General features: G+C 37.0%; 1 protein-coding gene across 2 annotated transcripts in view; it reads right to left on the minus strand.

Annotated features, from left to right (window-relative positions):
• The window catches only part of VAT1L (vesicle amine transport 1 like), a 53,900-nt gene that overhangs the window by 3,087 nt on the left and 23,625 nt on the right, over positions 1-27,188 (minus strand). Inside the window, exons 7-8 of one of the 2 annotated variants that reach the window (XM_035543345.2) lie at positions 25,461-25,655; positions 2,038-2,121 (exon numbers count right to left, since the gene is read on the minus strand). In XM_035543345.2, coding sequence (XP_035399238.1) covers positions 2,038-2,121; positions 25,461-25,655 — 279 coding nt within the window. Of the gene's footprint in view, positions 1-1,995; positions 2,122-25,460; positions 25,656-27,188 lie in introns of both variants that reach the window. The other variant, XM_035543344.2, reaches the window with a different exon arrangement.

Genomic DNA, 27,188 nt, shown 5'->3' on the forward strand with positions numbered 1-27,188 from the left:
AAGAAAATCAGAGCATCTATCACATTGCTTTATCCAGTCTTATTTCAGTTTGATTCACCTGAAAAAGTGACTTTAAAAATGAAAGAAGACAGGGATGCAACTAAAACAAACGTTCTGTCTGGGCAAAACTGTTGTAGGCACTATATTGCTTTCAGCTCAAATTTTAAACTGTTACCTCATGGATTACAGCTATATTATGTAACCAAAAGCTGTTTTTTAGGACAATTGTACAAGTGAACTTTGATCTGCATACTTGTAGCAAAATAGTATTAAGGTTCTCAAAAAGAAAATTCAATTGTGTAGGAAGTCCACAAAATGCATGGAACCCCTGTTTTACAAATCCTTCTGCGTTTGCTCTTCCAGAAATAGGTACTATGGTTCTTTAATGAAGCTCATGGATTGGATCTGGTCCCACATGAAGCATGGTGTCATGAAAACTAACTAACTAACTAAACTAACTAACAGCAACTGCTTAATACAAAAAATAATGACTTAAAAACTTTAAGGCAGGGGATATGCAGATGCTGTGAGAATCTACTTGTCTATTGACAGAGCACATAGCTTGGATACATGAGTGAGGAGAAACTGCATTTCCTTATTTGATTGAAGATGCCCGTACAAGTGGTAGGAAGCTGCAGAAATTAGTAGTTCATGACAGCATTTAAGGAGAACATCATATTTTTTTATATGAGAATATCTATTACAAGCTGTGTAAAGGTGCAAGACCCTCTTGTACTTCACCTCATCAGTTTGACTTTTATCCAGTGGCACAAGAAGAGTCTGGTTTACTAGACAGGTGATGGTTATACACTAACATTATCTCTTAGGACACAAGAAGATTCTTGTATTACCCTACAACTATTTCACAACCATTAAATTTATTTTTTAATGAGAAATGCAGTCAAATGGTACCTTCCCTGTTTCATTACTACTAGCCTTTGCTGGAAATAAAAATAAAAATCTCAAAGACAACCTGATTTTAATAGAAAAAAAGCAATGCTCTGAACTTACCCATATCTTTAATTAACACCCTTTCATGGAAGTGTAACAGATTTGTTCTCACCTTCTAACCAATGGCTATTGTGAATGTACAATAATAAGAGGACAGACGGAATGAATGTATTAATGTTGTGTTAGGGATTCTCTTTACAGTTTTAAGGTGCAACTGAGCCACAAAATAATGCCTAACTTCCATATGTGAGGTCCCCAAAGCATTCCTCTTCCTTGCAGGGATCTTGTAGGGGATTTGGGGCCAATTTCAGAGTAAAAGCGAGCAAGAGCTTAACTGTAATTCCAGGTTCTTTTCTGTTCTTTCAAAACAGGAGACATTTCAGGTCTGAAAGCAAACTTCACACTTCAGTGTCCATTTGAAGTCAATTTTTCATTACCTTTTTTACTGTTTTTTTCCACATCATCAGTCAAGACTTAGGCGTGGGCATGTCTTTCCTTCACAATAGCTCTCTGTAATATTTCACTAACATGTCAAACCCTCCAGAAGCAGTGGAACAGAGCTCCATCACAACTATCCTGCTTCAGAACACTTCCAAAAGAAAGTGTTTAGGTATTATACTTCATAGACTGTCAGAGAAGTAAAAGAAATTCCTACCCAAGGTATTGCCTGACTTTTGTATGGTAATCAGAAAGCACTTCTATGTTCATACACTGAAGTAATATTGATTGTGTCTTTTTCTGTTCCATCTACTTATTAAGACAGGAATTTTGTATTTCATGAAACGTGTATTTGTTTTCTTTCACAGGAACAAAAATAGATGTGGCAGTTTTATCCTGATTTAAGACTTGCAGACACTTTCTCAGTGAGGCAGACAGCCATACTGCATAGAAAATTAACTGCTGGGACTGGAAGAATTACAACTGCATTTTACCTTGAGTTAAAAATATAAACTATTATTATTGGTTCTATTTAGGATTTAAAAGAAAACATTACACAAAAAAATTTTAAAGGATATTTCTCCAAAGGTCATTACCACGCTTTACCTGGTGTGACTGTATGCCATGTATGTAGTGCTTTGCACTCACCAGGGGAGTGGGTGCTTTCTCCACATCCAGAATTAGTTTTCCTATATTACCTCGGTCATGGATTCTCTGCATAGCCTCCTTCACCTGAAAGAAAGATAACCTATTGATAATTTACTGGTACACATTCATTGAAAAGACTGAATTCCATTCTTCCAAAGAGTATGTTTAAGGCATATAACAAGCAATGCCACTCAATCAGCTGCTTTAACAAAATTAATATACAGTTATACGGTTTTTAATGAATTTTTAAGGCTTGATTTTTGTATTGTGTTTGCCAAAATGGGATGCAAGTCTTAATGGTAGTTTCTGAATAGCATAGTATGTATGCAATGGTACTGTAATATGAAAGCTGAGGTACACAGAGAAATAGAAGCTCAGGGAGTTAATCCTTACAGGGTTTGGTTAGATTAATTTATTTTTTCTTTGCAGAATATTTGTGAAGAAATTTTACTTTCACTGAAAATACAAAATGTTTTTTTGAATTGACCTGTGATGGTCAATTAATATCTTCTGTCTTCCTACAGAGAGAATGGCATGTCCAGGCAGTAGCTGTGATTAACGAAATACTTTGGTTATAATTGCATTAAGCGTGTATTTCTTACCTTTTTTTCCACCCACTATTTTTTTTTTTAATAAGTAGTGTCTTACCAATACCACCAGACATTTAACAGCTGGCAGCAATTAGCACATGCAAGAAAGGAACAAAAACTTCTTTTTACTAATGCTCTGGAGAGGAACTTATTTTTACATGGGAAGTTTTAGAACTCGTGGGGGCTCAGTGTTGATGAACTGAAATTGTGTGTGTGTTTCTCACTATCATGGTGGGAAACCTCAGGAATTGAAAATGTACACATAAAGGCTGTTTCATATCCTCATCACATAAGTTTTTGCTGGCATAACAGGGTATGTTGAGACAAGAAAGAGTTTAATGTTAATAGGATCTGCCATCTGCGACATAGTTTTATTGAATATTTTAAGAAAAATGACATAGAAGTTTGAAAAAACATGCTGACTTGGGAACATGTGGGTCTCACAATATATTTAAAAGCTTGAACTGGGGTCCAGGCACCCAAAATCATTATTGAATGTCCAATACAGAAAGTGGTGCGAGATGTTTAAAGATACTAAGCAAATATGGCTTTCAAGTTTCAATTAAATTGAATGGATGCTGGGCACAAAATGTCTCTACCATCTGTCAGCCTTATTTTAAAAGCTGGCTGCAGTGAACTCAATATTATAACCTTAATTTTGCCAAGTGGTTCACTCAATTAGTAAACACAAGACTTAAAAAGACCTATCAGAACAAAAGAAAAAATGCACTAAAAAAAAAAAAAGACTTTCTGACTTAGGAAATAATTGTAAATTAACCTTGGAGAACCCTGTCCTATGAATCCTACTGGATAGAAGGTTGACCTCTGAATGTAGACCACAAGGTAACAATAACTTTTATTAAGTTAGCTTACCGCATAAACAATACCTAACTATCCTATAAGAATTGTTCTGCAATATGGACAATATTCTTTCAAGAATATCCAAAAAAATCGGCAAATACATTTGCCTATCTTTGAAATTTATTACCATAACATCATGTAGAAAGCAAAGCATGCAACATTTATTTTAATCTCTACCATATCACAGTTAGCAAGGCAAATCTCAGAAAATGTGCTTTCCCTGCATTTTTCACTTGTACAGTATCAAGTTTAAGACTCTGGAGAAAGGTTCAGTTGTTTCCAGGACACTCGTAAGTAGCTTGCAAATGCAAACAGCAGGCAGAGGAAAAGGGAACAATACGATTTTTAACCATAATAGTGACTATAGGATCCAGATGAAACTATTAAAATATTTAAAAGGTTGAAGAGCTGATACAACATCTGTATACTTTAGTGTCATCTGCAACTCTCTTACCCTGTTAGTCAAATTTTGCACTAGTGCAACACCATAAGCTATTTCATAAATGAGTCATTTTTCTGTTTTAAAGTTTATGGCTGCTAACAGTCCACTTATTCAACCAAGACTGCAAGTACTTGTTTCCCCAATGTGCCTGAATATTAAAACCATTCCCTCTTCCACTATAGAGAAGGGAGAACATAAAAAACCTTCTTTACTAAGCAAGTATGGTTAAGGTTTAAGTTGTTCTACTTAGACTATAAAATCATTTGCTTTTCCATGTGAACATTTAAGTGCTCAGCATAGTGTGCCTTTCCTGGAGTGCAGTATGGAGCTTGGGCTAAGTCTGTGTCTGAGTGTTTGCCCGTTACCAATGAGGACAGTAGATCACCCCTGCACTTCGGAAAATACTCCAGGTTTCATCAGTAGTACAGTGAGGCATGTGGTAGCCCTGAAATTTAATGGGAATTCACTGAAGTGACTGAGGTTTACTTCAAAAAAGGTATCCCTTCCAGTAGCAAGGATCAAAAAGGTTTCCTTCTTCTTACAGAAGCATGTCCCTACATTACTTTTCACCAATTGTTCTATATTGGTTGCTATTTACATTTGTCAGTTCAAATCAAAGTAAATGAATCAGACTTCTTCTAAATGGATGAGTTAATTAAATTTCTTCTTATGCAGTCGCATCAGCAGAGGACTCAGATTGAAATAGTGCAACAGAATGCTTACAAATTTAAAGAGTATCCATTGGAATAAAGGACAAAAATTCTGTTGTCCAGTGAGTGTAACTCAATCCTTATAGCGTTTGTGTCTAAACTAATGCTGAACTACAGATTTAAGACTTGAGAGGCACCAGCTACACACAATATGTATCGTAGAGCTCTGCACTGGAATCAGAACTGTTTTTACACATTAGTGGACAATTGGAAAATGCTTCCAACTTTGTGTTATTTATGTATGTAGAGAAAGTTGGCAAACCTATCACTGAAAAACAAGAAAAAAACATAATGTTGCACAGCCATGCACTGTACCATGAATCAAACATAAATCCTCCTAGGCAGTAGTAGAGGAAAATGATTAATAGCAAAGGAGAAGTAAAAGGAATCCCAAGTTTGCCTTTTCCCTCAAACGCACTTTCGCATCAATACTACTTTAGGTTGACGTATTGTTTTTTTAAACATTCTCTAGAGCAGAATTAGCTTTCACTATCTGTACAGTCTAATGGAAAATGATAATAAACACAGGAAAAGAAATTTTCTAACCCAGTTGGAAATAATTTGCATTTGCTTTAGGGAATATCCTTTTATAATTGAAGAAACAATTTTGAACAAGTGTGTTTCTCCCATCCCTTTCAGCTAAACAAGTGGCACGGCCGTGGATACGTTATTATATATCCTCATTCGGGTATTTTTCAGCAATGACAATAAATCTGGAAATTAAGACGTATGCAATAATGAGGTCATCTGTAATACAAAAAAACACAGCCTAGACTGACTAAACTAATGTACCTCGAGGTCCTTTGCAAGACATGCTTACCAGGCCCTGTAAGAAAATTCAAAATTCCTATTTGCCGTTAAACTCCCCAAGTGCTGCATGGTTTCTGAGTTCTATGAACCATCCTTCTGCTCCTTACTCATACCATTCTGCTGGACCCAGTATATACAGAATATACAGTGTGTAGAGCTTAACTGGGAATGTACAGAACCATTGCATTGTGTTAGCATTATAGGCAATTGAGCAGCGTTCCCATTTCTTAGCAAATTTTAATCTATTAACACATACCTGCACATTTAAAGAGATGTTATGTTACTAATGCCCAAGCCGAATTCTTCAGAGAAGTCTTGATACAAACACAGGATAAAAACGACAAAGCTGGCAAAGAGAGCCTGCTGTGACAAAGCCAATTCATGTATATTTTCCTGAGGGGATATTATGGCTGGGATCTCAGAGCTTCTCTTGGATTAGAGCCATTTCTGTCCAACTGTATTGTGTACCACACTGAGAAGAGCAACAATTACTGCCAACAGACCTTGGTAGGAGAGGAAGGGCAGAAATGCCTTCATGTGACTGCTCAGAGAATGTTCTACAGACGATCCATTTGCAAATTTGGCTCTGTTCAGCTCTGTAGTATAAGTTTTATCAACATTTTTAGTGAAGTTATATATTTATTTTAGGAAAACAAAACTGAGAATTGAAAGACACTGGTGAAGTAGAAGAAAGGATATTCTTTTAACTCCCTGAGGTTTAACCCAGTTTATTGCTCAAACTGCTAGCTACAGGATCACAGTTTCATCTCTGCAGGCTTCTTCCTTAACCTTTCACTCCAGCATGTTTACTGGATCGTGGCAGAGGATTGTGTACTTTCTTTTCTTGGGCCTCTCTACTGACAGTAGGTTTCCCTGAAATATATGACATGATTTCTACTTACAGTAAAGAAATCCTTTCCTCTTTTTGGTAAATTAGGCCACAGTGTAGAAGGCTAAAGAATCTTATGCCAAAGATACAAATTTCATCCAAGCCACAAGAGTAGTTCAATCATCTCAATGTAATCTACCCTGCTCACCAATCGTTCTACCCTCTATATCACCGTATGTTGTAAACAAGGTGACCAGTACCAAAACAAAGGGTACGTCCCTCACTTCCAGATGGGCACAGCATCAATTTAGTCTATGATCTACAACCGTAATTTTCCCCTCTCATTAGTTCCACACCTTTAGGTTCAATATCGCTGTTTATTTCCACACACCACCTCAAAGAACCACCTTGTGTCCTCTGTTCATATATTGAAAATGTCCAAACCTTCCAGCATGTCATGACTGTTCCACTCTAGCCCTGAAATAGTGCCTTCATCCATTGAAATCCATTACTTTAACCGCCCACATATTTTTTCCTGTACTGCGTTTACACATAGGAGATTGTCCAGCAAAGACATCTACAAAGATGCTGCTTTAGTGATTCTGAATAATAATTCCCAAACTGGCAGTGTCACTACACCCTTCAAACTCTTCCTAAATTTCTTTTGGTGGGCATATGGGAGGCTGAAACCAGCTGATGATTTGAGAAGCAGCCCACAGATGCCACCGTCATTTGTTACCCCATGCTCCCACACTTACTGGTTCTTGGACAGCTTCTGAAGGAGAGACTGTGTCTTCTTAGGGGTGTGCACCTCATGTCCACAGAGCCCCCACCTGCCCATAGCCCAGCCTGCCAATCACAGCTGTACTATCCAGCAATAGAAACGGCACCGTACAACCATCTGTCATTGTACAGCCAATTTCACAGATAAAGAAAAGAGGTGGAACAAACTATTTTGCAAAAGCAAAATATCCTTATTCAGGGGCTCTCTTAATTCCGGTCTCCAAAGAATACTGCAAGAAAGAAGGGATCACACATACTGCCTGTGTAACCACCAGAAACGGAATCACATCTTTTCTCTGAGGTTGTCTGCTTTTGGTTTTGTTTGTTTAAAAACCAAACACCTCTATCGTCAACTTTCAAGTTCATGACAGAAATAAAGAGCAATAACGTAGGGGCCAAATACAAGAAATGCAGGAACTAGTGAAGAGATTTAGATAATTGTCTGAACATACAGGCATATATTAGAACTTAAAGCGAGAAGCCTTGGTTTTATACCCAGGAAAAGAGAAAAGAGATTATCTCAAGGAATCTTTCTAACATTCAGCAGTCCTTAATTTGGTACTGTTCTGCAGAATAGATCCAAAATATACTTTGGAGTGCTACTGTGAGGTTTAGTAGATGCTGGAGAGGAAAGCACACAAAGGACATGGCAGCTAGTTTTGATATATTCTATGTATGGGAACAGATTTCACTCCCTGTCCCACTGGTGTAATTTCCCTGACACCACTAGGTTGCACGTGCATGAGAAGGGCAGGTATTGGGAGAGGCTGAAAGTCTCAGCTGATACAGGAATATTACCAGTGTTCAACAGGCTTTAATTCCCGGAACACGCATTCTGTAAATGAGTATTATCCTTCAAACATGTTTCTTGCATGGACCAGTACTTTGTGACCACTCCTCCGATCTCAGCAGAGAATGAACTTGCTGTTAGGAGAACTCAGGATTTTCCTTGTGAAAGCCAAGAGAGCTTCCTCTTAGTACTCTCACCCTACTCTCTTATGCAGCTAAAACAATAGGAAATTTAGCTCCTGCGGTACATCTGTGCAGGCTTGCTCTCTGACAGGGAGAAGAGCTGCCTGCAAAAGCATTCCTTACCCCTAATTAATTCCTCTCTATCTCACTGTCGCGTGTCTGAGGAGCCTGCAACTGCATCATGTCTGCAAAATCACATGGACGGGATCTCCATGGTGATAGTGTCACGCGGTGTGCAAACATCAGCTGGCTAGTCAAGGTTACTTTGGCAACCCAAGTGTCACAGGTAATGATCCAAATCTTGTTCAGATTTATGAAAGAATAACCTGAATTAAAAATGTGCCCATTTTTCATTTTAAGACTGGTTCTGTTCTGTTGCTGTTCATAAGAGCTACTATGTCAATGAGCCCAGAGCTATCTCCATTAGAATTACAAACACTAATATCAATAATATTTAAGCATCATTTGTATGCAGTAATGAAGAAAAAGATGCATGCTGCAGTCTGTTCTAGCTGAGCTACCCCATAAGCAAAGCTTTAATACTACAGCTTTCATTAGAGCCATAAGGCAAGATCGTTTTTATTAGACTTACTGCTGTGGTCTATTATAAAGCTATGCTCTCTTAATATGAACTGTGAGCTGCATTATAATTCCAGAAACTCTCCTCAGACCAGAAGAGTTTGCTTTCATGTCATTGGAATATAGGGCTTTTTTTCCTAAACACAGCAGTCCATCCAAAGAAAAACCATATGTAGTTTGTGTCTTCTGGACTATGTTTGTTTAGCTTTGGTCTGTGGAAGGGAGGAAACCCAAGTAGCCACGGACAATAGTTTTTTAGCTTGCTGGCCACTCTGAGGGAAGTGAACTGGTTGTTATACTACTCCATGCAGATTTTACCAGTGTGTTAGGGCACGGAGTGCACAGAGGAAAAGTAAACCTCCCTTTTACGCTGCACTTGCCACAGCCCTGTTAATTGGCTCGGGCTAAGCCAAGGGGCCGAACAGGCTCCCTGGATGCAGCCCCCCGGGGATGCACACACGGTGAGCAGTCACTGGGCTCCTCTGCACTAATCACTGTCTGCCTACTGCTCAAAGTCACATCTGTCAAAATTTAGTCCTATTGTTTTGCTGGCGTATTTCCTCCTCCTCACTAATCTCAAAATGTCTCTCTCATGTTTATGCAACACGATAAAATAGTATTTCACTGGGAAAAATGCTGACCTTTTTAAGCTTCATTTTTTCTGTATTGGTTTGCAATATTTTCTCAGGTTAAGTCTTCTATACAAGCTTTTGAAGAAAAACTGTTTGGGTGCAATTACTGACAATTGCCCTGAGTTATTCAGACAAAAACATCCATTTGCTGGGAGGAATTATTTTATTTGGGGGTGAGTGGAATAACCTGTACAGACCACAACACATTTTCACAGGAACAATCTGCATTCATGATAGGAATATTCTGCTTGCACCATAAGTCACAGAACCATGGAATCATTCAGGTTTGAAAAGACCTTTAAGATCATCTATCACAACATTTAACCTAGTACTAAAGCCCACCACCACACCATGCTGCTAAGTTCTACATCTACACGGGCAGCAGAACAGCCAGGAGAAGTGCTCAGCTAACCTAACTGCTGTGACAAAATCCTCTCGGAAACTTTGTGCCAATTATCCATTTGCATGGGAGCTGGGTACGTGGATGGCTGGAAAACCCACATCTGCAATTGGCCTGGACTGTCTTCTTTCCCGGGCAGATTCACCTCTGTTACCTACAGCACTAATTCTAAAGAGACCTCTCAAATTCTGTTTGTTCTGCCTGGAGCTTGAGGGTATGCAGCATCTTGCAAGACCGTTAGAATAAAAAAAATAAAAAATAAAAAAGTGTAATATTTACAGGATTTTGAATAGGCACCATTCCTGCCCATGGTGAACACAGTCAGTTTCTAACATAGAAATCGAGGACTGACCACACTCAGGAAGACACATTGATCTTAGGGTATTTGGGGCCCAATTCACATTGAAAAAACATGGGGAAAATAGAGATACAACCAAAAGTGTAAGAAGTTAGTATACTTAGCAATGCTGCTGACCTGGTAAGAGAACAGACACAGGAGGAAGATAACCTGGGCTGTTTCCTTGCAACAAAGCTAACAAGTCACATCATCCTGCTAGTATCCCTCTGAAACCAAAATTATTTTCATGACTCACCTGTTTTTTGCTGTTACACTGAACTTTTGCACCAATGGTTTTGCCTGTATACATGCAAATAGAAAGCCATTTTTTGATCCCTTTCATTCCTCCATTGCTATTCACAGCTGTATAGAGCAGCTCTGGCCTCTTCTCTATTCTGCTGCCTGTCAGCATGGAGAGACCTTTTCTCTGGAATACCTTTTAGCCTCACTGTATGTTGCCATGGCAGCAAGACTAAAACCAGACCCAAGATGAGAAAAATGTCAAAGGAATAAAAACTGACGCTATAGGCAAATTCTGACTCTTCAAGTCCTCCCTCGGCTAGTGAAGATTTCTATAACATTATACATTTTTTAGATGGAGAGCTACAGCTGCAGAACCGTACTGTCTTCAGTCTTTCCTTATTCCTATAAGCTCCTGCTGATGTCAATGAGTATCTGTTTTTGCCTCAGTGAAATTCAAAGGAAAAGAAATTTAAAGTCTTGTAATTACAAAATAACTGTGCCAAATCTTGCCAGCTTTTACTTATGAGGTCAACAGGAATAAAGCAGAAAATAGACAGAACCAACATCAGATTAAATATTTAGAACTACTAAACAGGGCCTAGATTATCAGTTTGGTGGGAGTTTTCTTACACAGTAAACAAGGAGAAAAGACCTTGAAATTTGATCCCCAAACACAGAATTCCTGCTATTTAGGACACCTCAGGGGGTATTCAGGACTTCGAGAGTTAAAGGCTACCCTTTTGGTTAAAAGTGAAGTACTGTAGAAAGGACATCTCTATAAGACTATGTGAAAAAGTAGTTTTATAAAAGACTATAGAAAAGCCTGCAGAATGAGAAGGCAAGCAAATATTGGTTAGAACTAACCCAGAGCAGCTTCTTTCATTATCACTTGTTATTAAGATATGCTTGAAGAAAAAGGAAATCTTTTTGCAATGGCAATTAATAGAGTAAAAAATTACCTTATTACTTTCAAATTCAAGGGTGGCTTCTGAAGGGTAGTGATTTGGTGAAAAAATCTCTAGAACACACTCTAGAAGAAAAGCCACATCTTGTGAATCAAGATGAAGCTTTTGGGATCCAGCAGTAGAATTTCTTTTAGAGCAGCAATAAAGCCAGAACTCCTGAACCCAAATCCAAACCCAAATCTGCAGCAGTCCGTCTAGTCGATAGCAAAATACAGTCATATCAACTCCAGGATGAGATAAGCCACTCTGAAGATGAGCATGGTGTTGTGTGGAAGGGACGCAGAACTATTGTGATAAAGTTTAAAAGTTCCCCATACCCACTGGCCATTGATCCCTCCTACATCACACTTCTGGTTGCTGTTATATACCTGTGAGACTCCCGGCTGCTGCCTGACTCTTTGGGATTGCTGGCACAAATTCAGGCAGCATGGTCCCAAATTTTACTAGGGAGATGGCTTTAAGCACATCGAAGCCCCACATAAAGGATTTTAGAACTGGTCAGCTTTACGGTCCCTTTCTCCGTTCTGAGCAGTAACACATTTTATACTAAGCTATAGACAACTGTGCGTACAGGGATGCCCCAGCCACTCCTGAACTTTGGGATATTCAAAAGTGAAGTGGTTCATATTCCACTCCAGCAAGAGTCTGGTTTGGTCTGCAGCAGCAGCAGCTCTTACACGGGAAAAGTCCTTTGGCTGCAAAGGAGCTTTAGCAGCTGCAGGCAAAAGAAATAAACCCTTTGTATTTGGTTAAGATGAAGCAGTCCCCCGCCTAAACAGAATTCACAGATAAAGTTCGGTTTGGTGTATTCCTGTATTCCATCACAACGTTTTCACAATTTATGGCAGGAAATAATTTATGACATTCATTGCTAAGCAATTAAAAATAAATACGTTACTATTGATTATCAAGCTCTATCACATCAGTTTTTAAACCCTTGCCTAAGCCATGTAGCCTTGTGATCTCTGAAAAAATATTTGGAGGAAAACTGCACCAACTCACAAATATGCCTCATTTTTTCTCTTTCACATAAGCATGTTCTAAGAGTTAGAGAGTCATTAAACTCTCCCCCTCCACCACTCTCAGAAAATGCACCCTTAATTATAAGTATACTGCTTTGTGTATTGTCGTCTTTCTAATTATAATGCCTAGACTGCAGAAGGTGAATGTTGTTGATTTCCTCTGCACAGCCTTGCAGCAGCAATCCCGTCTGCTTACTTCTCTGTGGGAATCTGGCAAACAGAGATCTCTCTTCACACACAAGTGAAAGATCAGAGACAGGCTTTCTGGAATTACATTGTTTCATAGCCATATGAGAACTCCCAAGTCTGAAATATTTCCAGAACCACAGCGTTTCACATGGCCTGTCTAGACATCTGCAGAACACTCTCCAGAGACTGAAGAATCTTTTTCACCATATTCTGCACTGCCTCTGATAGTGAACTAGCTGCAAGGTGTTCCAAGTCAATGCATGTCTTACTCTGCCTCTGGGCAAATGGACACAAACATTGCCACTTTGGGAAAAAAAAAATCAGCTTGCAAAATATTATGTGATTCTTGAACATGTGCTGATCAAGAAACAATGCTAATTCTATCATTTTTGTACACGTACAGTTATACCAGAATATAACTGAAATATGAAGGACTAAGTTTTGCTGAAGAGACTTCCTGAGCAACACTTAGGACTGTCTCTTTTTTGTCCTGCAGTAATTAAGGATTGTTGACTACACATTGCTTTCTTCTACTTCTTGAACCTTGTACTAAGATACTGTCTCATGAAAACATATGCTGCTTCTCCTACTCTTCCCGAATGGCAGACGGTTCTTTTTGGGAGTCAAGAGCAAAACCAGTTACCTGCATCACTTCTGCCATTGTAACTTTTCATCATATTTTATAAATATTTCAAGGGAGTTCTGTATGTTTACTCCTGAAGACCTTAATCCTCAGACCCTTCCTTTCTAACATTGAGCTTTATTTCACAACATGGGATGGTTAAAAAAAATAAATAGAAATTTCTGTAGTACCTCTGTCTGCTTATCCAGAGGAAGTTTGAGTATTTGTTTATTACTGCTATAGAAGTGAAACAGTGGTCTATTCCAGAACTATGGTATCAAATATTCCAAAACTTAGGAACTAAACTTACTGGTTACAAAATACAGCAGACATTCAGTCTTCTAGACAATAGAGATGTAATCAGTAAAATGCCTTGACACTATCATTTCCAAAGTCTGGGAAGCTTCATACACAGATCCACCAAATAGGATCAGATTACAAGAGCACGTTAATTTTGTGTCAAAAAACAACTCTGCTTTTTCATAACAATGGATTCTCTCCAATAAAATCCATCCCCAGTCAGTAAGCCAATTATGTAGGTTCTTGAATCTCATCAAGGTAAATACCAAAGGTCTCTGAAGATCCAAATGAGAAAATTTCTCCCTTGTTTTCTTGTTTAAATTTTTTTGGTTTCAGAAAGTAGTACCATGAGAATTGCAAATCCAATTACTCATAAGTCATTGTCATATTTTTCCATTATTCAAGGAGCTCTCTAAGCCAGATCTGACCATTGTGTGCTGTTCCATATCTTCATTAAAATTCTACTTAAGTAAAACCAAAAACCACAGATACATTAAATTGTAATATAGTTGTAATGTTAGACAGTATGACTCATGCTTATCCTCAGTTTGAGCTATATCAGTTTACAGTAAGATTGAAGTCATTCATCTAGGTAAGATGAAAGGTATTTGAGTTTATTTTGTTTACCAGTTGAGTTTTACAATGTATTTTTCAGTCCTATTTGCTTTATTAGTTAATATTTCTTTTGGCACAGTTAAAAATGTCTCATTTGGAGACTATATTAAAGGTAACTCTGCATAAGTATTGTACCAACATGACTGATATAAAAATTGATTTAGCTTACAAGTTTAATGCCCATGTGTGAATGCTCATTCAGCTTTGCATTACATTGACTGAAATCAAAATGCTATGTAATTCATAGCCAGGAAGCCAAAGCAGAAGTGTTCATGTGATGCCACTGGTTCAGCTAAGACAGTTTCTAATCTAATTTAATTAAACTTGCATGTGTAGATGCACCAAAATAATAGTAGTAATAATAATAATAATAATAATAATAATAACTGTAGCTGTATACTAGCTACAGTTCAGGAAAATAGGCAAGAATTTCAAAAATATACATTTTGCTAGCTGTAGGATAGCACAGCCTTACCTGTAGGAACTCTTGCAGTTATCCTGGATGCTACTCAAATTGAAAAAAAAACAAACAAACCTTTTTTTTTTTTTTTTTTTTTTTTTTTTTTACTTCCACTAAAGAACTGAAAGGTTATGCCCATTCTCCTCAGGAAAGTTTAAGATCTTTAAGATATTTTACCCAGGTGGTAACCATAACATATAATAGAGTAAAATTCAGATTCTTCTAAAGATTGGTGGGTTTTTGGTGATGGTAGGGAATTCACTTTTTTATACTAAACTGTACTTTATTATACTAAACCAAATGGACATAAACAAATATTTGGAGTTGCCTGTGATGACCTGAGGCCTAATTTCTTACACATATGGTCTACATTTTCAAATGCATGCACTTTAATGCCAAATTCAGAAACTGAACATTGATATTCAAACCAGCATATTCAGTAAAATTAGAACAGCTGAAAGTCAGTTGCTCAATTGACGATCTTATATTATGCTGCTTCCTTTTAGTATGATTTTCTTTAAGTCAGTGAGCATAATATATGGATTTGCCCCACAAAATATGTTTATGTTCAATCACTCACAGCAAGCTATTTATATGGAAACCTTTTAGTATCAACAATACATCTGCTTTGCTGCCTTGGTGTTAATTTATATCATTATCTGTCATGAGCAATAATATCATTATGAAACTGCAATACCAAATAAAACTCTCAATTATAACATTAGCATTGGATTATATTATTCTAAGAGATGTCTTTAAGCCCAAGAGTAATGTTGCTTTTAAAACTTGTCCTTGTTTAAAATGACTGAAAAGAATTTATGAGCCATTTTCATTAGGTGAGAACGTTCATCTTGATTAACGATTGTTGTTCGCTAACATAAAGTTATTTAAAAATTTGGTTTTGCTGATGGAAATAATTTTTCTTCAGCTACTATTACACAGATACACTAATAAACAGATCCTAGAAGAAAAGCTAGAATGTTCCCTTTAGAAAGATATTTCTAAAACCAAAAATACCTAATTCATTTCTATTACTCACATTTTGTATGTCTACTGACAGCTAAACATCCTCTACTACAGCTAAAAGCTTATGTTTACCTTATCTCTTTATAGGCCAAGCATCCAAATAATAATAAAAATAAAAAAGAACAAAATCAGAAAAATGTGAGCTAAAATATACTGAAATGCAGAAAGCATATTATCTACTGTTGTTTCTCACCGTAGTAATTTTGCAGTCTCACAAATCGTTTCATTCTCTTCTGCTCTATTTATCTTTCTGGTCACTATCAGCCATGGAAAATGGCCACAGGGACCACTGCTGGCAACAAAGCATCTTTCAGACAAAGTGGACTAGTACATTTAAATATAAGGAGGTATTTTCATTCTTATCTCCCACTCCCTATTGAGTCTTTTTTATCTATCCTTGGATAGCTTTCTAGGCATTCTTCAATCAATGAAGTATTAGACTCGTAGATTATAGGAAAATAAAAAACAAAAACAAACAAACAAACAAACTAGTCTGATCTATTGCAAATCAGAGGCCCAAACCTCATGAGAAATCATCAGGGATTCTCTTCCTAGTCTGAAAATGGGAAGGTTTCAAAGGCAAGGGGAGACTGAATTATTCGTATTTTATGTTGTGCCACACAAAGACGACATCTCTCAGCTCTCTCAATGTCACCAACTAGACTTCAGTATTTCTAACTCATTTTTTGTTGTTTTGTTTTTAAAAAAATCCTTATCTCCTGGGAAAACAGACTTTTCAAAAATTTGAACACAGACCAAAAAGTTTCTAAACGAATGAAAACAATCACTAATAAACCTTCACACAAACATCAGATTGCTCCTTCATGATACTCTGGGAGAAAAGCTGAATTTCTCACAGTAGCAGTCCATGCCAGTTCAACTTCAACAACTGAGAGCTTGCTTTCTGAACTAATTAACAAAGAAGTGTGAGTGGAATTTTCTGACACATAGAAAAATCCTAGGTTCCATTCATAGGCTTTGAGGCTTAAACTAAGCACACTAACAGTGTACAACACAAGAATGATATAGCATCTCAATGTGCCTTTGAAAACTTAGTGTCTAATATTTTTCCCTTTGGTACCTGCTTTTTACTTAGTTTTTCATCCATGGCATTCAACAGTCAGTTCTCTGAGTGACAGAAAACACTGAGTTGGTACTACCAACTCTACAGAGCAGGAGATAAAGGAAGCTTTCTATGACATTCCATTTAAAATTATTTCTACTGGTGGATGTAATGTATTGGCATACATTTAATCAACCTTTTTGTAAGAGAAGGTAGGCAGATGTTTCATTGCCATTATTCAGTAGAAATAAAAGGGAATGGATTGCAGCATATGTTTAGATCGGGGTATAAAACATGTAGCTTTTGTTCTCTAATACTTCATAAATTAAAAATTCCAGAAACTGTTTTCAAATAGGAAAAAGCCTCCATGAAACCCTGTTTTCTTGACTCTTGAGAATGGCTTAAATTCTATGACACAGACAGTAAAAGTGAATTGTAAAGCAAACATGCTTGAGTCAAACACTCAAGATAAATACAGAAGAAATAATACTCTTATCTCTCATAGTTCTGTCCTTGATGTCTAAATATATCCACTCTGCTTTGGTAAAGCTCTCCCCAGCTAGGACTCTCATTATTTCCTTGCAAGGGTACAGTATGTCAGTTTAATACACAGGGACTGTGTGCCAATTTATTACTTTAAAGCCAGTTAATGTATTTCAGTAAGCAGACTACTCTGGTAAAATATTGCTTCTTCACAATAATTAATCAGCCACTTGCTCCATTTAACAGGTTTGTTCTTATTTTCTCAAATAAGTGACAAACTAGTTTAACCCGTATACAATCTCCTGTTTCTAATTTAATTAACTGGAAGCATGTGACTAGTTTATCTTTAATAGTGCACATTTTCTTCAAGGGAATCTATCAATGCTTCCTATGTTATTTTCCTCTGAGTGCTTTTTTTTTTCCCTCCCTCACATTATCCATCAGGAACTGAGTCTACATGTTGTTTTCCTTCGGCCTGCAGTTACAGCAAGCTATTATCTCTGTGGCACACAAGGGCAAATGGAAATGACAATCTGTCCTGACCCAAAAACACGTATCATGACTCACCACTGTACTTTCAATTTCCAGTGTCTCATGGCTTCTAGAAAAGTATTTTCGGCCTCTGTATCTCCATAACTAATTAATTCTTAGCACAGCACTTACCAGGTAGATTAGAAACGTGCTGTATCTGCGGGCTGTGTTTATGTTAATTGAAAGTGTTTTAGTCTCACACTAGTCTGATTCGGTGTTCAAATATTGCTGTTACAAAGGTTAGAACCTATGTTCATCAGAAATATTGCCAAAATACTTTTCCATGTCTGCTACTTCATTCCAAAACATTAAGATCTGGTTTCCCTGCAACTAAAGAGCTGACTGAGATTTGGTAGAATTCTGGGATTGGAGCCCCAACAAATGCTTTGAATCACAAAGGCTCTCAGTGATGCTAAGACACAGCCCAGGGGCTTGGTTGTTAAGGGACAGAACTGGAAATTAAAGAATTCAAGCTGATCTTTCCACTAACATGCTACATGACATCAGAGAAATGAAGATATGCATCATATATCTTTTGTTATCTATCTATTTAAAGAATAGTCTAGTATGAATATTCTCTGCATGCATAAAGCAACATTCTGAAGACTCTAGAAGGCAAAATTGCTTGTTTATACACACAGGTATTCAACTGGCAGGCTAGACAAAGCAAACAATTTCAGAAGCTCTAAAGAAAAAAAAAGAAAAGAAAGCAATGAACTAAAATAAATTACTTGTTTAATTAGATTCCATTCATGCAGCTTGAATTTCATGCAGTTTATGAATAATATATAGCAATTGAAAATAATTGACTTCTGCTTATATATTTAACTGACTTGACAAGTGAAGTATGAGTTTCCTAAAACAGCTCATTTACCCAACCTGATTTTGTGCTAATCACAGCTAATGTCACGTATCTGAGGCGTTATTATGGACCCATATCTAAGTCCTGTCTTGCTTCTTTCTATCTCACTCTTCTAATAAAATCATAGTTATGTTACATTGCTATCAACAGCATATAAAGCCAAAGAGAATACTGGGTTATGTTGTCACTTAGTGATAAAAGCTAGGAAGGGCAGAATAAATTATGAAGTAATATAAGTCCTATTAAACAGCACTAAGTGGGGAAGAAATCTAAATGAAATGTTATAGGCATTTGGTAAGAACTTAATTCACATAAGAGTAGCAAGAATTCCATGATCAGGTATGCACAACGTTTTAGAGGGAGAAAAAACAAACAAACGAACGAAAAAAAAACCACAGTACCTTACTAATCCCCAGTACTTTCAAGGTGTATATTTTCCTCCAAGGTATATGTTACTCCTCTATGCATATTGCACTAATATTACTTGGAGTTTTAATTAATATTTACTTAAGATAAGCATCTTGGGAAAAAATTATTTGCAGAGTCTTTATTAAAAATCACCTTATTTATGGCTCCATTTTCATTCATTTAGAACTTGTGCTCATTACACTTAATGCTACTGAAGTAAACTTTAAGTGGAATAGCTTTCCCTTACCCTAACTTTGAAAATTTGGTCGTTAACTGTGCATAATTTAATCATCAACACAGAATCAAGCTGCCCTTAGTAATTCATGTTTTTCTTCTCAGTGTGCTTTTCTCTCATTTATATTTTGAAACCTACTGCAACAGTACCACATAGCTCCTTGCAAGATCTGGTATGTGCATGAAGCCTGTATTAAACTTGTTGTGTTGGATTTGTTTGTACACAGAGAAGCAAGGGTGATGTACAGATAAATCACCTACCTTTACTTTGATCTATGGATGTTTACTTTATACAGTCAAAGGGAACAGAATCTCACACATAGGAAGAACAACGATCTACGGCAGTATCACAGGACACTATACATGCACAGCTGATACCTGTACACCAGGAAAGCAGTTCATGAAAAACTGCAGTTGAAGTACTGTCAAAGAAATATTTGTGGTATCAGAACAAGCAGACTTTGTGCGTTCTAATGCTAGAGAAGCAATTACAGAAAAGGAGACATTGACATGTTCGTAGGAGTTTCCACGTAATTAGTTTTCCTCTTTCTCTGATATAATACTGCAAAGTAAGTTGTTTTATGCTTATGGAAGAATGATCCTTTTGTTTATTTTGTGGTGTGTTAATGCTTTGGTTATTAATGAACTTTCATTTTTATCATATTACTCTAGATTACTTTGCATACCTTGAAGAAAAAACGCAGGATGTAAATGCTATATTTGTAAATGCTGTTGGCAGAACAGAAGGCGTAGTTTCTTCAGGTGAAGAATTTGTTTTCATCTAGCATATAAAAGGGAAGAAAAAAAAAAGCCTGCACAAGCCACTATTATACTGTAACTACAAAAAAAGAAAAGCACAAGATGCCATTTAGTATCTATAACAAGGTGCCAGCCTGATCTGATATTATCAGATTATCCTCTTAATATGTTAAAAGTAACTAATGGGTCAGTTTTCTCTCTGTCTTACTACACTGACGTATGAAAGGCATGATTAGCTTTTGATTAAATTACAGACTCTGGTTTTGAGGGGAAGGTGAAGGGTATCACTCTTTCTGCTAGCACGAACAGATTTGTTTTTTGTCCTAGAATACTGTTGATATCTAAAAGCATGCATTGTAATTTATGCCAGAGGATGCATTCAGTAGAAAAGAGATTTACAATACCTGAATCCTTTGAAGCCAGAGGGCAGTGCTAAAAACAGACATATTGTGGTAGCTCTGCGCCACACCCCGCCCCCCCAAACATAGTATGAATTCTGCATGAAAGTGTTCTTTTGTCCTCTTTCTCACCTCACAACTTGGTAAAGCTGTGATATTAGATGTAAGGTTTCTAATGTTTTCCTTTGCATGCTAGTAACATTGAAAGCTAATGCAGAGAATGGAAAGTATGTGAAAACAGAAACATATGAGGAAAATTATTCTTTTAAAGGAAAATATGGTATCAGCAGGTATTCTGTAATGATACTACAATGTGATCAGTTGCACTGCATTCCCTTCAGGTTTAGATTCTTAAACACAGCTTGATTTTGTCTTAGTAACTTACTACAGTGAAAAGCTCTGGCTTCAAGACAAAGGAATCCCACTCATATATACAAGTATATATATTTACAGCTAGCTAGACCTTATAATGATTCAGGATAAAAAAAGTGAGGCTGAGGGTGAAGTCATCCTTACAAACTAAATTAACATGCCCCCTTCCACTCAAAAACATTCTGTGCAGTGACCATGAGGCACAGGAATTAGAGTCTGTGGAGGCTGATCCATAAATGCATGCAGTGCCTTGATTCCACTGATTTCAATCACAGCTCAATGCCAAAGTATACTCCTAGACCTGAACTACGGTTGTTGCATTACTATTTTCTACGTAAGGAGTTACTGAAGACATTAGTACATTACTACTACAAACCAATGACACAGAGTAACATTCAGTGCCTTCTGCCAGGTACCAGCCTGATCTAGTAATATAATAGTAATATTATCCTCTTACTTTTTTTTCAGAAAAAGACTAAGTAATCACCCCATTCCATAGGTTTCAGGCTTATCATCATTCTTACTGACCCTAAAGCCATACAAGTCTTTGATGCCTTTATTACTATATAAACAGCATACTCCTTTAAATCATTTCAGACAGAAGAATGCAATGAATCCTTTGGTACACAAAACCAAACTGTAACAAAGATGTTTTTCCATAATCTCACTGTTCACCCATATGTACCAAAATAGCCCAGATCTGAAGACTTTCTGACACACTGAGTCATTTTTCAAGCAGGTAGCCCAGTGTGAGGGAAAAGGGCCTATGGATAGTAGGAAAACATGGTGCATATTTTGCACTGTCACTTTCATGACTGGCAGTTCATGTGCAAGAATTCTTGGCAGTTTTGTTTTACATGTTATCAGTGCTACTTTTAACTGCTCTAAGTCACCTCGATGAAGTGCTTATACCTTCTATCTCTACAACCTGTTCTACCTTGAGTATGTATTTTCTTTTACAACTACAAAAAAAAAACAACAGAGAAAACAGAATTTTAATAGAAAAGTGCAGCATGTACGTGGTTATTCAATACAACAGATTTTTTATAAGAACCTTCAGTTTCCATTCTGCTTAATAATCTGGAATAATCTAATGCGTAGAGCTGAAGACTCACAGACCCTCAGGAGAATGCTAATTCATAAATACACACTACAAACTGATCAGAACAAAAAGGAGTGACTAACTGCAAATTAAAGGTTAGATATGTAGTTACTGATAAAGAAACAACCGCAAATCTCAACAAGTATGCACTGAATACTAACGCTGTTTTAAACTCTGCTATTTCTACTGAAATGCAATCTTACCAGACAATCAACGTTTTACTACACAACAGTATTTTAAGTATGCACCGTCTATAAATTATCAAGTCTTTTTAAACACTTGACCTTATAAAGAAATAGCTGCAAAACAGCGAGACTTCTCCATGGCAGCTGCTTTATTGTATGACTTTGTTCATCTCATAATGAGTAATTCCTGTTAGACTTCCATTTGGAAATATCTGTGGATTTTGTCACTGTATTTCTTAGTTAGATCTTCTTGCATTAAAATCATAAAATGGCCCTACTGGCCTACTTAACATACTTTTCTTTATAGGCTTTATGGATGTAAGTTTGAGATAAAAAATTAACCTTTCTATGCCAACACCAACTGATAGTACAGCAGTGCAAATAGTTTTACTCCACAGGAGTAGTCAGTACTCTAGAACCTGATCTCCCCTGTGTCAGCAATAATCTGAAGCACAGAAGAAAATGAAGTCACCTCCAATTCCATCCAGAATGATTTCTGTCCTGCACTCCCTTCAGTCAATTGCTAAAATTATTTAAGCAGACTATACTGAAAAGGCAGGGTAATCATCATCCTAAAACAAAAACCAGTGAAACTAGGAGCCCTTTGATTGACCTCCATAGCTTTTGGATAACGCCCTAAAACAGAAACACTGGATGGGATCATATACTAATTAGAATGATCTCACTGAACAACAAAGATTTGTCTGTGTCAATGGCAGCAGTATCAAGCTAAGTCTACATAACAATTCTCAAACACCAACTTGAATATTAATTGGCAATCACCTAGTCATCACTTCATGTGCTCTACAACTTGACAGAGAAATGGGAATCTAGCAACTTTCTCTCTACCCCATCTTACTGCCACTTGAAACACGTTAAAATGCAATATCTCATTCCAATTACAATATTCTATAATCAGCACAATCTTACAAACTTAAATTGTGTAATCCCGCAGAAAGTATGTAGAAACAGATGCTGTTCAAGAAATTATACCAGGCCTTTACAGCAATGAAATCTTTTTTTACCATTCATGGGGACCTATTACAACGGCTGCAAACCCTCCTCTGACCGTTTTCATAAGGCCTAGAACATAAAGCTCTGAATTTTGGGCTTATCGTACAGCAAGCTGTCCTGTGGCAACCAGCCTTAAGCAGCAAAGAGGAACACCACTCCAGATATAACATCCTCTTCTAAAGACTGCAAAGATGCTTTTCAGCACTGATACACAGATGACCATTGCAACTGATACAGGACTGAAAAGATAAATGTTTGTATTGTAATATAGTTTTGAACAAAAAGCAGGTGCCTTCCATGTTGGCTTTAGAGAATCTGCATTCATGTGTGAATTTGCAGGAAGAAGGAATACATGAGAACAAACACAGATGCAGAATGAATAAAGAAGGTAAAGAGGCATGATAGAGATATGTCTTTCATATATAGATCAAAACTTTTAAGTATGTGATGACATAAATAGGTAATGAATATTATTAAGCATTTGGAAAGGTGTCCCATGGTTAAGTCTCCTCTGAGATTTTTCCTTTTAATATTTTCATTTTTTTATGTCACTTACAGGATTCAAGCTTAACTCTGGGAGACAGTTTCTAGTCAGAGGACAAATGACTCTCCTGTGATCCTTTGAAGAGAGTGACATTCTGCCACAGAAAACTATTCAAATCATTCCTTTTCAAATGCCATGCAGGGAGTACACATTTCTGCCGCTCTCTAGTCAAGCACAATTATTCTCAATGTTTGTGAGGGTCAGGAAATTTCCTCAGGAAACAGCAGTGGTAAAAATTGGTCATATTGATTTACTGTCTAATGAATAAGCCTGAGAACGGTCAAATAAAAGTGGACAGTTCAAGAAAATCAGGCTTACTCAACAGGAAATGAAAAGCAACCAAATATCAAACTGAAGGGTAGGACAATATACAGCTATGGAGTTAAATAATAAATAAATAAACAAACAGATCTTTCAAAACAGAACAAAAATATATACCAACCTTTCCTAAGTCTGGTTCCATTTAGTCCTCAGCTATGATAGCACATTTGTCTACGGATCATATTATCTTTATCTTGATAGTCCAACCTAAGTTATTTCCATACCCACAAAAATATATCCCCAAAACAATAATGCCCGGAATGAATAATAATTCAGTAATACTCTGCAATCAATCGAGGACACCTCTGGCACTGTTACATCCCTGAAGACACTAGCCAGTAATTTGCTTTGTAAATTGCCAGACAGCTCATGAAAAATGAGCGGGCGTGATAAATGAGTTGTAGTTTTGTAGACTGCACTCTTTAACAGATGTATTTACACATTTTGCAATCTAATGGTAGGAATGGTGCATGTTACTGCCAAATGTTAGATGAAATGTTATCAAACAAAAGTCTCCCAGAAAATTCCCAACGTGTTGACAATTAAGATTGGCCTGCCATGTATAACTTTTCACATTTGAGCCCAAAATATCTTGATCAAGGACACCATTGCTATTTTAATAATCCTTTTCTTACTAATACCTGAAAAGTACCTGAACAAAAAAATAGTAGAATGCCTCTCTTCAGCCTTATGCCATTTACATTTTTAAAACACTTTGTAAGGTTATTCAATTCAGTGATTCTGTGAAAACATATCAAAAACCTACATGCGAACACAGTTCTATTTTACACTGCTCTTCAAAGTGCTCTCCCTTTGACAGGGACAGAGCAATTTTGTCCTGCCTGAGCTCTGAGCCAGCTGCTCTTTATCACAACATCTGATTTCCCTTAAGTAGTCAGACTTGCATTTGGTGATAATTACCAAACAGCTGAATGCCACTCCCATTCCATGGGCTGGTAAGGCCAAGGTGTTATTTACTTGCCACTAGCGACAGTGCAGCCTTAGACAGACATTTTAGAGAGATTCCTTGGGGAAGACACAGATAAAGGCTTCCTGGTCAAAGTGTCATTCCTTTCCATTTTGCTGGAGAGGAACAAACAGAGTCCACATAGTGCTAGACCACCTGCATCTCCTGTACCACAAGAAGTGCCATGTTGGAGTACACTAGGGGCAGATGTAGTGATAGGATGAAGTTGCTTACAGTTCCTTTACCAGCATGACCTGACGCAGTGCGCACCTTCCTGCCATAAAACCTGGCCGAGGCACCTAGAAGCCCCAGAGCAGCCTGCAATGCATCCTGCTCCAAGAACTGTCGCAGGCTGTGGAGTCCCACCACACCGCCCAGGTATCTTACCTGCATCCATCACAGTGGTGGTTCTTTAGTGCCACTTGAATAAGCAACAAGTTGGCCTCCAAACCCTGACCACAGGCCATTCAGAACTATAATACATTAATAATACTGTATTTTGTTAAATCTGATGATTACTGTTTCCTCATGGATGCATGCTAATACAAGCTGATGTGTTCAGACACAGCCACTAGTTAGTCACAAGTTTCATGCACTTAGGAAACAGGAACAATTTTCTAAGATTGAAAAAAACACATTTTAATTTGTATTTTCAAGAATGTAGCACAGAATATTTGAAACTCCAGAAATATTTACTGAAAAAATGTGTGAATAACTTTTTAGAACTAATTTTACATCTAAAAATGTGTATATTCAAAAAAATCAACACGGGGAAAGAAATGTTTGCTCCTACCTCTTCCAAAGCCCATAATGAATCAACCACAGGCTTGATCTTCTTATTGTTATATAGATTTAGGAGTTTGTCCATTACACCCTTGATCAGGCCACCTCGATTCTGTTTGAAAAGTAGATTCAACAGAGAAAATCCAGCAATGACTTTGTTCTCCTCGTACAGCTTGATAGGATTTACCTTCTCAACCTGCCACCACTGGAAAGGAATAAACAGCAGCAGGTTTAGAAAAACACTCTTCAAGAACTGTACTAAAAAGTTGACAAAGAAAACTGTCTATGCAGATATGATACATGACTCATCTGTCAGTTCTCCAGTAAAAGCCAAGAGAAGCGGTAAGGATTTATTTAACAGGCAAAAAAGCAGGCAGCTGCTGACTGACATGCAGAAATAAAACACATTTTTGTTGTCAGGTTTTAGGACTTGGTGCTAGAAATAAAGGATCTGGAACTCCCTTCTTAGATCTCCTGTCCTTCTTTGTTATTTCACGAGAGCCACACTAGTTTCCCTAACCTTTGCAAGCAGCTGTTGACTATTCTCAAAAGGAAGCCATGCACTGCTAGCTTCCATTTGCTTTTCATCCATTATCACATTTGCCATTTTTAAGCATAATAGATAAGAAAATTATTTTATCTCATTTAAGCCCAAGAGCCTGAGGTTCTGTTTTCTAGCAAGTTTTATTTGAATGTATCAACTTTAATTAACATTGATAAAATTTTGATGAGTTAGTTTTGTGGTACTAATTATATAAATATAGAAACTACTTATACTCTATACAAAATTTTATGTATATGAAATTCATTTTATTGACATTTATTTACCCAATAAATACCAGTACTACCTGAAAATTTCAGTTGAAATTTATTTCCTTGGGCCAAGCTACCCTACAAATTATACACATCTGGATATGTTTATATAAATAGTAAAAAGGCTGAGTAGTTAAGATTATCTTGATTTCATTCTCAAAGGTGTGACAATAACAAAGATTGTGCCACTATAACTATTAAGAAAATGCAGGAAACAAAAAAACATACACACTTTTGCTAGAGTCTTTGATTTATCTTGTTTTCAATTACACAGAGACTTTTGAAGTTAATTTCTCCTGGGAAGGGGTTGTTGCTGGAAGCTGTAAATGAGCTCTTGGCAGAAAGATTATATGATAGATATTCAGCAAAGACGTCTCCCTCTGTTTTTCTAATCTGAAGGAATTTCTTTCATACCTGGTTAAGTTATTTCTCTCTAGCAGTTTATTTGATATATTTGTCACCTTTACAGTTTCTAGAATTTCTGAGCAGATTTTTTTTTTCAATACGCTGAAAAACAATTCTTTGAAATTTGTGTTTGTTGACATCGTCAACTAGAAAACAAATGTAACATCATCATCTCTTTGATGTTACTTGAACATGGAGACCTGAAAAATGCATTTCTGTATAGAACTAACTTTTGAAAAGCTGGAAATGACTGGCAAGCCCAGTCTTAAGAGAACTATCTCCTTTAATTCACTGCAGTGTTTTCAGAAATGAGGAACATGCAGGGTACGCTTGTCCATATCCATGGATATGATATTCTGCCGTAAGTGAATAAACAATGCAGTCTAGCTAAACTTAGCTGTGATAGGAGATACATGTCTGATAGCTAACAATTTAAATACGCACTGCACACAGCTCCAATTCCTGTCTAGCTGTCATATCAGAATAAAACATGTCACACCACATTGCAGTCATAAAACTT

The sequence above is a fragment of the Cygnus atratus genome, chromosome 12 (assembly GCF_013377495.2).
Source record: "Cygnus atratus isolate AKBS03 ecotype Queensland, Australia chromosome 12, CAtr_DNAZoo_HiC_assembly, whole genome shotgun sequence".
Classification (NCBI taxonomy): Eukaryota; Metazoa; Chordata; class Aves; order Anseriformes; family Anatidae; genus Cygnus; species Cygnus atratus.